The sequence below is a fragment of the Astatotilapia calliptera genome, chromosome 15 (genome assembly GCF_964374335.1).
Source record: "Astatotilapia calliptera chromosome 15, fAstCal68.1, whole genome shotgun sequence".
In the NCBI taxonomy this organism is placed as follows: domain Eukaryota; kingdom Metazoa; phylum Chordata; class Actinopteri; order Cichliformes; family Cichlidae; genus Astatotilapia; species Astatotilapia calliptera.
In genome coordinates this window covers 21187915-21201540 of record NC_137436.1, presented here as the reverse complement: position 1 = coordinate 21201540, position 13626 = coordinate 21187915, and the positions used below count along the sequence as shown (strand labels likewise).

At 37.3% G+C, this 13626-nt stretch overlaps 2 protein-coding genes across 27 annotated transcripts in view; one reads left to right on the top strand and one right to left on the bottom strand.

Annotated features, from left to right (window-relative positions):
- Positions 1-13626, bottom strand: part of afdna (afadin, adherens junction formation factor a) — a 161382-nt gene that overhangs the window by 44517 nt on the left and 103239 nt on the right. The window lies entirely within an intron of this gene.
- LOC145420478 (ATP-dependent DNA helicase PIF1-like) lies at positions 2179-8690 on the top strand. 2 transcript variants are annotated; one of them, XM_080289765.1, is made up of 3 exons: positions 2179-3852; positions 4045-4143; positions 5107-8690. In XM_080289765.1, exons 1-2 carry the CDS (start codon positions 2356-2358, stop codon positions 4132-4134), a joined length of 1587 nt encoding a protein of 528 aa, XP_080145891.1. In that variant the 5' UTR covers positions 2179-2355; the 3' UTR covers positions 4135-4143; positions 5107-8690. The 2 variants fall into 2 exon arrangements, with proteins under 2 accessions (XP_080145891.1, XP_080145890.1); XM_080289764.1 differs by having other exon boundaries at positions 5092-8690.

Here is a 13626-nt window from a genome sequence, read left to right as displayed (position 1 = left end):
TTGGCTAATTCCAGCATGACAATACAGCTAAGGAAAGGTAAAACTATGACCAAAGATGGACGCAAAATCACATCGGGAATGTTACAAAGTAAGACAGAAGTAGAGAAGCTGGTAAGAAATAAAGATGCAATCAGATTTATGCAGCCACTCAGAGGAACTCCAGCTTACTGGCAGAAAACTACCAAAGATTTATTCAGTATGATTCGTCAAATAGGAACACCTCAGTTCTTTGTCACTTTCTCTGCTGCTGAGATGAGATGGCCTGAAGTGATTCAAGCAATAAAGAGACAGCAAGGTGAAGAGGTTGATTTTGAAGCCCTGGACTGGTCAGAAAAGTGTGAAATTCTAAGATCAAATCCAGTAACCACCATGCGGATGTTTGATAAGCGTGTTGAGGCTTTGTTCAGAGATTTGCTTTTTTCTCCTGCACAGCCCCTTGGTGAGATCATTGATTACTTTTACAGAGTTGAGTTCCAGCACAGAGGTAGTCCGCATATACACATGTTGCTGTGGATTCGAGAAAAGGTAGAAGCAGATGTGGATGATGACCAAACTGTCTGTGACTTTGTGGACAGATACATCTCAGCTCAACTCCCTGATCCAGAAAAACAACCTGAACTGCACAAAAAAGTCTCTGAACTACAAAAGCACAGCAAGAACCACACAAAGACATGCTTTAAGAGTGTGAACTCTGGTTGTAGATTTGGGTTTCCAAAACCACCATCCACAAGAACAATGATTGTGAGACAGGATGAGGATTCAGACACTGAAGCTGCAAAAGCCAAACTCAGACCTTTGTTGAACCTGCTGAAGGAACCTGAAGCTGCTTCCCTCACCATAGAGCAGATTCTGTCACGATGCAACTTGACAATGAATGAGTATGAACAATGCCTCCAGAACATAAACAAGAAAACAGCTCTGATTCTGAAACGTGACCCAAAGGACTGTTGGATCAACAATTACAACCCAGATCTGCTTGAAGCCTGGAACTCTAATTTAGATGTCTCATTCATTTTGAATGCCTATTCATGTGTAGAATACCTCTGTAAATATATAACAAAGAAAGAATCTGGCCTCTCTGAATACCTGAAGACAGTTATCGATAACTCTGATAAGAACACCGTCAATGAATGTGATGAAATGAGAGCTGTGATGCAGGCTTACTCAAAAAAGAGAGAGATCAGCGCACAGGAGTGTGTGACTCGAGTCTGTGGCCTAAAAATGAAAAAATGTTCCCGCAGTGTTGTATTTGTACCAACAGATGATAACCCAGTAAAAATGAGTCGGCCCATGAGCTTCCTGGAAAGCACAACACATGACAGCTGTAATATTTGGATGACAAGTTTGAGTGATAAATACAAATGCAGACCTGAGACCCCAGAATATGAGGAAATGTCGCTGGCTGATTTTGCTGCCCTGTGCCGGTTGGTGAGTGGTCCAAATGAAGGAAAAGATGTGCTTCCTCTTCTAAACCAGCTTGGATTTGTACAAAGGCGAAAGAATGATAAACCAGCTATAATCAGGTATTACCACTGTTCACAGGAAAAAGATCCTGAGCAATATTATGGTCGACTGTTGAGACTTTACCTTCCACACAGATCAGAGCAGGAACTGAAACCACAATGTTTCCAAACCTATCAGTCCTTCTACAACTCGGGTTTTGTGCGACTTCCATGTCCAGACCACAGTGAGTCTGTGAAACGGATTGTGAAAAGAAATAAAGACAAGTATGAGAAGAACTCTGAGGATATTGAGAGTGCACTGGAAGAGTTTGAACAAAATAGGGATGTTGTGATCGATGAATGGTGTAATCTTGCTCCTGAATCTGAAGTTGTGAGGCTGCAATGTGATGAGAATCTTCCTGAGAGACATTCTGATGATGAGAACGAACAGGAGAATGTTCCCGACTACAGTCGTCAGTCTGATGCTGTAACAGAGATCAGAGCCATCAGAGAACAACCTGCAGTAGATCCAGCCGTGGTACGTGTAATGTATCAGAATCTGAACCAGAAGCAGGCCTGCGTGTTCTATACTATAAGAGACTGGTGTATTCAGCGAGTTTGTGGTTTGAACCCAGATCCATTTTTCTTCTATATCAACGGTGGTGCAGGAACTGGAAAGTCACATCTGATTAAATGTATTCACTCTGAAGCATCAAAGATCCTGAGCAGACTGCCTGCTAATGCAGAAGAAGCTGACATATCAAATCCAACTGTTTTACTGACTTCATTTACCGGTACAGCAGCTTTTTCTATCAATGGCTCTACATTACATTCTCTACTGAAACTACCCAGGAGTCTGAAACCACCCATTCAAGGACTTGGTAACCAACTGGATGAAGTCAGATCTGAGCTGATGAATGCAGAAATTATTGTTATTGATGAGATTTCAATGGTTTCAAAACCCCTTTTTGCCTATGTGGATGCAAGACTGAAACAAATCAAAGGCACTCAGAGACCTTTTGGTGGAATGTCAGTTTTAGCTGTTGGAGATTTTTACCAGCTGCCACCAGTGCGACAGTCTAAACCTCTCTGCGTTTACGATCCAGAACAGATTGACCTATGGCAGGAGCATTTTCAGATGATCACTCTAACCGAGATCATGCGTCAGAAAGATGATGTGGCCTTTGCAGAGATGCTGAACAGGATTAGAGTGAAAGAAAAGACGGATGAGCTTTCTCAGTGCGACAGAGATTTGTTGTCACAGGCTGTGACTGCACCAGAAGAATGTCCAACTGAGGTCTTACACATTTATGCCACCAACAAGAATGTGGAATCCCATAACACAGATACCCTGAAGAAGCTTCATTCAAACATCATAATCATCACTGCAGACGATTTCCAGAAGGATAAACGTACAGGCAGAATGGAACGAAGAGACAAACCATTTACAGGTGGGAGAAATGATTTACCTGACACTCTGAATGTTGCTGAAGGAGCTCGAGTCATGCTGACCAGAAACTTGGACACACTAAACGGTTTAGTCAACGGTGCTTTTGGTATACTGGTAAAGGTGGTGAGATCTGAAAATGATGGACACATAATCAAACTGGGGCTCAGAATGGACAACCGGCAGCCTATGAGACACAACCGCAGTGCTAATGCAGCATCTGATGATCTGGTTTACATTGAGAGAGCAGAGGAGAGTCTGAAGTTTAAAGGAGCGGTACGCAGACAGTTTCCTGTAAAGCTAGCATTTGCCTGCACAATTCACAAAACTCAGGGTCTTACAACACAGACAGCTGTAGTTTCAATGAAGAACATTTTTGAACCAGGTATGGCTTATGTTGCTCTCAGCAGGGTGACGTCTCTCAGTGGACTCTATTTGCAGGACTTGGATGAGAAAAAGATTTACTCCAATCCCGAGGTAACTGCAGCACTCCAAACCATGAGACAAGCCAGCGTTGAGGAAATGATGCCTCTTCTTCAGGTCAGAGAAACAGCCAGCAGACTTGACACTCTTACACTGATCCATCACAATACGGAGGGTTTGCCATCTCACATCAGTGACATCAAGAGTCATCATGAAATGTGTTTAGCAGATGTTTTGTGTCTCACAGAGTCTCACCTCCAAGGCTCCTTTGTTGCAGACAGTCTTCATTTGGATGGCTACACCATGTTCAAACGCAACAGACATGTGTCCTACACAAACTTTCCTCACATGGCCAGCAGAAGTGGTGGTGGAGTTGTTGTGTATTTGAGGAATCATTTTCAGGTTCAGGTAAAACAGAATCTGCATAATGTCACTGATCTTGAGTTTTTAGTGTTGAAGGTTCAGGCTCCATTCCCTGCACTCATTGCTGTTGTGTACAGACCCCCTGACTACAGTTTGACACCATTCATGCAAAACCTGGTAAGTCTTTTAGATTCCCTTGAAATAATGGACTGTCACCCAATCATTGTGTGTGGAGATTTTAATGAGAACCACTTGCAGAGTGGAAGAAAACAGATTCTGGAGCAGTTTCAGTCGAGAGGGTATTCACAGCTGATCACTTCTGCCACTACAGACAAGAACACCCTGCTTGACCTCATTTTTATTTCTCAGCCAGATCAATGTCTCCATTCCGGTGTTCTGAGATCATACTACAGTTACCACAACCCTGTGTTTTGTGTCCTGTCCTCGAGCCAATCATGAAGTCGTCTGGTGAGTTTTGAAACAATTACAGATCATGTTTGTTACAGAGTTTACTGATTGTAGAGTATGAAAAAGATTTTTCATTGGAAAAAATTGTCTTCCCTACTCTGTCTGTAAGAAGACCCTTTCTTATTGCAATGTTATTAATCATGTCACCAAATCATGGCTGTACTTCATGCAGAGCCGGGAGATCTGCTTTCTGTTATCATGCACCTCAGATCTGAAATATACTGCATTAAACGGACATAATTTATTTTTTATTCTCATGTTTTAAATGACTAAATCTACTTATACATTTTTTCAGGGATGTTAATTGTCATCTCCTTTTTTGATACTTTTTTTACTCTGACGTATGTATCTCAACAAACGAGATCTTCCCCTCCAAGATGCTTTCAAATATGAAATAGTAAATAAATAAATCACAGATAAATGCAGGTATTTATTATGGGTCACATGAATAAATACAGACAATTATATTTTCTTGATTATAGTAAATTTTGTAGAATCAAATGTTTTTTGGATGAATGAGGTTTTGCTTATCATGTTTTACAGGTAAAAAATGTTAAAAGTTTTAAACTATCTTTAGGCTACCAGAGATGTCTATAATTATACATTATGTAGAGAAAAACATTTTCACAGCTTACAGAATTTGTATAAAAACTGATTTAGAAGTACATGGAAAGTTTCTGCATCAATTTTCTGACTTGAACTTTATCCGGGTGGGTTTGGGTTTGGGTGGATAAAGGCCAAGTCAGAATTCTCTGAGCAGCTGGAAAAAGCTGCTAATAAACAAAGACATCAGAAAGCGGGGGCTTTAGGTGTAGCCCCCGCTTTCTGACGCACTAATTAGATTTAGTAACTGACACCCCATACCAGCATTATATAGACACTTGGGGGCTGAGATGGGTGGGTGGGGAGGGGGGGTGGGTGGTGTTAAAAGCACTTTATGTTTTGTAGATGTATTTTTTTCAGACAGGGCACACACAGTCCTGTTTCCTTTGTGGGAAAACCTTCAAACTTCACCATCCTCAGCTGAAACAACAACATCTTAACACCATCTTCATGAACTGCTGAGCCAAACCTGATCCATCAGTGCTGGACTGCACAGATAACTACATGCCACACAGAGACTGCTGTTTTATGAACTGCCATACCAGTATGTCTTCAATGGAGAAGATGACACACCCATCACCTGACCTCCTGCCTGATCTGGAGACCATCATGATGCTGCCACACTACACACCTCTGAGACCATGAATGATGACTCCTACTGAGGAAACTGTATTTCCTGTCAGAGATGCTCAGTGATCCTCAGAGCAGAGAGAGGTATGATTCTTTATCTTTGATAAAAAATGTCAGTGTTTTTAATTCAATTAATTAATTAAAATCCTGTTTAGTGCATAAATAATTCCACACTCAAATGATTATACTTGTTGACACTTTTTGAGTTTTAATTCACATTATGGATTACAAATCTATGCTTTTTCTACTCTGTCTCTCTGTGCAGGTATTGCTGTCTTCTGAGTTCTTCAGTGTCCCAACTGAGACATTCAAACCTCATTGCAGAGCTCATGTCTTTCCTCACCATCATGTGAGTGTGAGATTGCTCTGGATTCTGGTTATGTGGCCTGCAGCACCTATAAGGTATTTCAACATTGTTCATTGCATAACTTATTTGTAGTTTTTAGGCCTTAACACAAATAAAATGTTCCTTTTTCTGTATTTTTTAGAACAAGCTCATCCAGTGTGCCTGCATTCCAGCTTCTTAGACTCTACTCAAGTGGACAGAGTATCAGTGTTTGGCCACTCTTACAGACACCGACTTCTGTCAACTCACTGCTACTGATCAGGCACCTGACTCCAGGAAGACAGAGGGCTGCAAGCCTGTCATCGTTTCCAGTGTGGCTTTGTATTCTTGGGGTAGCATCAGATTTTTCCCACAAATATTCAAAGGTAACACTTATTTTAAGCGTAGTTATTAAGTCAAAAGTCTTCCCTTGTGTTAATTTTATTTTTTTTATTTGTTTTTGTTTTCTTTTAGATTTATGTGCAGTGATCGGATGTGGTGGAGCTTTGTTAACTGTGTGGAAAACATCTGTTTGTGATGATATTTACAATGAGGCTTTAAGGTGACAGTTTCCATGTAATTTCAATCCTTTTACTAAGCAAAAACATGTTTGCAATTAACATATTTTTTTTCAGTTTTGTCTTTTGGATTTATGGTTAACATTCCTCTGTGACAGCAAATACTAAACTGGTCCAAGTAACCAGCATATCATTGGTCAAAGGCAAAAAGGACCACATGTCACGCTAGCAATGAATTATTGACTGTGTTTGTGTCACCAGATTTAACAAACAATATCAGACATGAAACTGAACTCTGGATTAATGTGCAGATTTTTTTTGTGTTTTTTTTTATTGTTGAATAATTATTTTGTAGAACAAACCCAATCTATTTACCCAAACAATGTAACTTGTTTGGGTAAATAGTGGATTAATATATCTAAGTCTATAAGTATAGCAAGCTGAATTCATACAGACACACAGCTCTAAATCCTGGATTGTAGGATGTACAAAAATGATCATGTGATTATTATGGACATTTAAATAACTATATCTATTGAACCATTACATGTATTCTTTTTAGAAATTACACAATCTCAAAATGTGAAAAAAGAAAGTGTTTAAGAGAATAAATAATGTGTGTTTGTATGAATCCTGCCTTAGTATGGGGTGTCAGTAACTACATTAGTATAGAGTAGGTCTAACAGTGGTTTTCCACATCTGCTCTAATACAGCGGTCCCCAAACTTTTTTGCGCCATGGACCGGTTTATGCCCGACAATATTTTTCATGGACCGGCCTTTAAGGTGTCGCGGATAAATATAACAAAATAAAACTAGTACCGGTACCGAAAAAAAGAAAATTTATTCATAACACACGTCAAAAGACCCAGGAAAACCGAGTTAACGATAAAAACGATAACAAAATAACGCTGAAAACCGATAAAAACCCTGAAAACGATACATTTCACACCTGAGCCTCATCTCTCGCGGCCCGGTACCAAACGACTCACGGACCGGTACCGGTCCGAGGCCCGGGGGTTGGGGACCGCTGCTGTAATATATATAGATAATGGGTCAGACATATAAAGTCATTTTGAAAAGTTCATAAAGGTCATTTATATGTGTTCCTCTTTATCATTTTATATCAGGTCAAACAGCTGACTTGAGTTTTGATCAGAGTAGAACCATAACATTCATGCTAATGGTTCTACTGTTTACAGTTACTTTATGATGGATTTCACCCTGGTCACAGCACTATGTGAAAAGCTGTTAGAGGTAAAGTTAAGCCAATTAATACCTCATCATAAGTCACTCTCTAACGCAAAGCAGTGATTATTTTTCACTGTAATTTATTCCACAACGATGTTCTTTATTTGATCCTTGTTTCTTTAAATATGCAAATCGATTGTTCAGCTGTGTGACTCTCCACACCTCAAATATATCACAATGTGGACTTCATTTTGACAGTATTTTGTAGATTGGTACCATATTTATCATCAAATCAGGAAACTGTAAACTAATTGAAAAAATTAAGCTTATGAAAATTTTAATGTGGCATAGGAACATGTTGTTTATCCTTGCCAAATGGTATTTACACAAAACTCCAGCAAATCAGAGGATATATTTTTGTCTCTCACTTGCTATATATGTGTATATTTTTGCAGTTAATAGCCTATCATGTGTCTGCGCATCTTAGGGCCATAAACATAAACATGGCAAACAAGGATATGTTCACAATTCCAACAGATGCTTCAATTGTTTGTATAGATTTTAGATCAATTTGATTTGCATTTTCTATTAATATTTTTCTGTTTGTCCCAAATGGTATTTTTATTTCTTTATGCCATTATTGTAATCATTGGAAACAACTGAGTAAATATTTTGTATCATATGTTTCTAAAAATATTTGAATGTTCTACTTTTCTACTACTGGTTTTCTACTTTCTAAACTTTCTGCCACTTTTTGGCATTTCAATAACATTATTTTTGGGTGTTTTAATCTCTGACCGCAGCATCTTGTGCATTTATTACCTAAATGTTGTTTGTGTGGGTCTTGCCTTTGTTATGTTTTTTTGCCATTTTTAGATTTCACCAGCTGTGCAAACTCGCAATTTTACCTTGGTTTTGTTCCACATTAGTTTATCTGCCGGCACGTTTTCTTCCTTTTCTAATGTTTTTGGTAATTTTTCACAGTTAAACAAGTAACTTTGAGGTTACTTCAGCATTTTCAGCTGTTATCTGTTGACAGTTTTGCCTAATTATTACATTTCTGCAAATTTCTAGCAGTTCTGATAAGTTGTAATATTTCTGCCAAGTTTTTAATTTTCTACTAAATTATATTATTCCTGCTAGGTTACACTACTTTTGTTTGTTATGTTATGTTAAGTTATGTTATTCTAAATTATTGCATTTCTGCTAAGTTATTACATTTTTCTTAACTTGATATTGTTCTGCAAAGTTATTAAAATTTCAGCAACTTTTTAAACACTGACTTTGATTTCTTCAGCTTCTTCAGCTATTTTCAACTATTTTCAGCAGACAGCTTCAGCTTTACAGTTTCCTCTAAGTGATTGCAGTTCTGCTAAGTTATTACATTTTAGCAAAGTTCTTTTGCTTCTGCAAAGTTTTTACAATTTCTGCAACTTTTCAGCTTTTTCAGCTACTTTTTGCAGACAGCTTCAGCTTTAAGCATCCACACTGCATTTTCGCAGGAAATGCAAATTTTTCTAGTTGTGTGGATGCTTTAAGCATCCACACTATTGAGTTCCTGTTTCTCTTTATTCTTTATTATTATTATTATTCTTCAAGTTGCTCATTTTTCGTCCTTTAACTACTTCCACAATTTTTGTGCTATTTTCACCGTTCAAACTTTAAACTATTCTGCTATTTCTGCTAATTTGCGCTATGATTTTTGCTATTTTTTGCTATTATACTTTTTAAAATATTAAGCTTTTTTCCTTTAATTTGTCCCATTGAAATGAATGGAAAACTTCTGCAATTCTGCTAAATTTTGCTTGTTTTTGAAACTTAACTACTTCCTCATACTTTCGCCTAGAAAAACCATTCAAACTTTAAAATGTTCACAAATTATTGGGCTATTCATGTATGATTCAGCTTTTTCAAATCTTTTACCGTTTTACTTTTATGCCTCTTAAAGTTTTCAGTTGCAAAATTGTGATTTTTCACAAAATACATGCGTTGTTATGGTTGCTATGCTCTTGGCTTCCAGTGTGTCACTGAAGGTTTTGCAATTTTCACTTCATGTCCGAACAACTTCTTGCTACTTGCTCAATTTTCACTCAACTTCCACAAATTATACATCAAAACGTAGGTATTTTTGCTGGCTTTCAGAAAATGTCACTATCATTGTTGTGGGATTTATAGAATTTTTGCAAATCTCCTCAGACTAACACAATGTCAGAAAACTCTCCATATAAAGTGAATGGAGAGCTTGTTCAAAATCATCGCTGCATTTCTGTAATGAGAGGCATATTCGAATCGTCATATCTCCTTAACGAAGCAAAGTTAAGACATGAGGCTTGTCCCGGTATATCTTCAGACACTCCTGACGCTCACAATTCAAGAATTTCTTTCTCACCTATTACCGTTCTGAAATGAGTTGGACTTGTTTGAGGGTAGGAAATTTGTCCTTCGCTCAGATTTCTTCAGATTTCAAACTGTGGAAATGAACCACTTTTTTCTCTCGTCATAACTTTTTGTTGGATTTCCACAGAGACCTGAAAATTTCTCTGACTGTTCACCAAAGCCTGCTGTCTCTTACGGTGAAAGAATGATATCGATACTCCAAATAGATTTAGAGTTAGAAAGCGTTGTTTGAGGGCAAGTCAAGGCAGTTTTTGCTTCGCTCTGCTCAGTTATGGTGCATTAGAAGTCTAATATCTTTAATAATTCATATTTTAATGATAAATTGTTAACACTGGAAGATTCCCCCATCTCTTCTGAACAAAACGGTGTAAGAATGACCGCTCTAGCCCCTACGGTTAGGAAATTATGGTCATTTGTTTGAGGGAAGTCCTCACTATGAGAAATAGGCTGCAATAATCCTGTGCCTCTCTGTCCTGCGTGTGTAAAAAGATGCACCTGTTTTGGCGGGAAAACGTAAACAGCCACTCTGATTGGTGGATTTAAATTCGGCAGCTCTCTCCCTCTGTGTCTGTCTGTGTGTGTGTGTGTGTGTGTGTGTGTGTGTGTGTGTGTGTGTGTTTAGTGGGAGAGAGAGGACCCTGCCCTTATTTGGCAGCATGTCATTGTAGGATTTAAATTGAATATAGTTAGACTGGTTGACTGGATTAGAGCCTGTGTTTGTGTGTCCCTCTGTGCATTTGTGTTTCAATATGCCTTCATATTTGTAATTTTGTAAGTTATTACTATTCTGCTAAATGATACTATTTCTGCTTTTCATAAGATTTGTGCCTAATATAGTATTTCTGCTAAATTATAGTATTTATTATTTTTATAGGATTTGTGCCAAACATAGTATTTCTGTTAAATTATAGTATTTCTGCTTTTTATACTATTTGTGCCTAATATAGTATTTCTGCTTTTTATAGGATTTGTACCTAATATAGTATTTCTGCTTTTTATAGGATTTGTGCTTAATATAGTATTTCTGCTAAATTATAGTATTTCTGCTTTTTATAGTATTTGTGCTAAAACATAGTATTTCTACTAAATGTAGTATTTATGCTTAATCATAGTATTTCTATATATTTCTGCCAGGTCCCCAGGCAGCCAATCCTCTGTGAGGACTTAGACATTCAAATTTTCAAATCAGGGCCTGCACGGTTTCCCAGCCAATCATATATGTGTCCTGAGGCATTCAAATTTGCATATTGGGGCCTTCATGGCTTCTAAGCCAGCCAATCATATCTGAGGGCTGAGGAATTCAAATCCACAAATCAGGGCCTGCACAGCTTCCCAGCCAGCCAATCATGTATGTGGGCTCCAGGTATTCAAATTTGCATATTGGGGAATTCGTGGCTTCTAAGTCAACAAGTCATCCATGTCATATATCTCTAAAAATTCATATTTTAATGATAAATTGTCAACACTTGAAGATTCCCCCATCTCTTCTGAACAAAACGGTGTAAGAATGACCGCTCTAGCCCCTATGGTTAGGAAATTATGGTCATTTGTTTGAGGGGAGTCCTCACTATGAGAAATAGGCTGCAATAATCCTGTGCCTCTCTGTGCTGCGTGTGTAAAAAGAGGCACATGTTTTGGCGGGAAAAAGTACACAGGCTCTCTGATTGGTGGATTCAAATTCAGCAGCTCCCAGGCTGACCTAGAAACTCACTTCTCTCTCCCTGTGCATTTTTTTGCTGATTTTTTCATTTAACAAGTATATTTGAGGGACCCTCAGCATGTTCAGCATTTTTTCAGCTGTCCATTTTGCTTTTACAATTTTTCTGTTTAACTTATTACTATTGTGCTAAATCATACTGTTTCTGCTATTTTATAAGATTTGTGCTTAATATAGTATTTCTGCTTTTAATAGGATTTGTGCTTAATATAGTATTTCTGCTTTTTATAGAATTTGTGCTTAATATAGTATTTCTGCTTTTTATAGAATTTGTGCTTAATATAGTATTTCTGCTTTTTATAGGATTTGTGCTTAATATAGTATTTCTGCTTTTTATATGATTTGTGCTTAATATAGTATTTCTGCTAAATTATAGTTTTTCTTCTTTTTATAATATTTGTGCTAAAACATAGTATTTCTACTAAATGTAGTATTTATGCTTAATAATAGTATTTCTATATATTTCTGCCAGGTCCCCAGGCAGCCAATCCTCTGTGAGGACTGAGACATTCAAATTTTCAAATCAGGGCCTGCACAGTTTCCCAGCCAATCAAATAAGTGTCCTGAGGCATTCAAATTTGCATATTGGGGAATTCGTGGCTTCTAAGTCAACAAGTCATCCATGTCATATATCTCTAAAAATTCATATTTTAATATTAAATTGTCAACACTTGAAGATTCCCCCACCTCTTCTGAACAAAACGGTGTAAGAATGACCGTTCTAGCCCCTACGGTTAGGAAATTACGGTCATTTGTTTGAGGGAGTCGTCACTATGAGAAATAGACTGCAAAAATCCTGTGTCTCTCTGTGCTGCTGCGTGTGTAAACAGGTGGACCTGTTTTGGTGGGGAAAAGTGCACAGGCTCTCTGATTGGTGGATTCAAATTCAGCAGTTCCCAGGCTGACCTAGAAACTTAGTCCTCTCTCCCTGTGTGTGTGTGTGTGTGTGTGTGTGTGTGTGTGTGTGTGTGTGTGTGTGTGACAGAGAGAGAGAGAGAGAGAGAGAGAGAGAGGCTTTTAATGGGATGATCTCATTCTAAGATTTAAATTCAATATATTTAGACTGGTTGACTGAATTGGATCTTGTGTGTGGGTCTCTATGTGCATGTGTGTTTCCTCATGTGTACATATTTGTGATTGTGTGGCTGTAATAAATTTTTTTGCAGATTTTTGTCATTTAACAAGTATATTTGAGGGACCCTCAGCATGTTCAGCATTTTTTCAGCTGTCCATTTTGCTTTTCCAATTTTTCTGTTTAACTTATTACTATTGTGCTAAATCATAGCATTTCTGCTATTTTATAAGATTTGTGCTTAATATACTATTTCTGCTTTTCATAGTATTTGTGCTTAATATAGTATTTCTGCTAAATTTAGTATTTCTGATTAATTATAGTTTTTCTACTAAATCATAGTACAGTATTTCTGCTTTTTATGGGATTTGTGCTAAAACAAAGTATTTCTACTAAATGTAGTATTTGTGCTTAATCATGCCATTTCTGCTTTTTATAGGATTTGTGCTTAATATAGTATTTCTGCTAAATTATAGTATTTCTGCCAAATTATAATATTTGTGCTAAAACATAGTCTCAATTTAAAATTACAATATTCATAGTTCATCACAGTGTCTCTGGTAAATCACAATATTTCTGCTCTGTTGTACTATTTTTCTAAATCATAGTGTTTCTGTAATGTTTAAGTATTTTTGGCTAAATATATTCTTTCTGTTATCTTATACTATTTCTCCTAAATTCTTGTATTTTTGAGAAGTTATCATGTTTCTGGTAAGTTACAATATTTCTGCTAAATTCTGCTATGCTATTTCTGCCAAGTATTATGTTTCCTCTAAGATATTGCAGTTCTGCTAAGTTATTCCATTTTAGCAAACTTCTTTTGCTTCTGCAAAGTTTTTACAATTTCTGCAACTTTTCAGCTTTTTCAGCTACTTTTTGCATACAGCTTCAGCTTTAAGCATCCACACTGCATTTTCGCAGGAAATGCAAATTTTTCTAGTTCTTTATTATTATTATTCTAGTTGCTTCCGTACACTTTTTGGCACTTAACTACTTCCACAATTTTCAGCCGATTTTCACCGTTCAAATTTT

Excerpts from the sequence above, each read along its gene's own strand:
- LOC145420478 (XM_080289765.1), top strand. The coding sequence starts at position 2,356 with ATGAATGCAGAAATTATTGTTATTGATGAGATTTCAATGGTTTCAAAA. Across the intron at positions 3,853-4,044 it reads CACCATTCATGCAAAACCTG|CCAGATCAATGTCTCCATTC; the intron begins GTAAGTCTTTTA and ends TTTATTTCTCAG.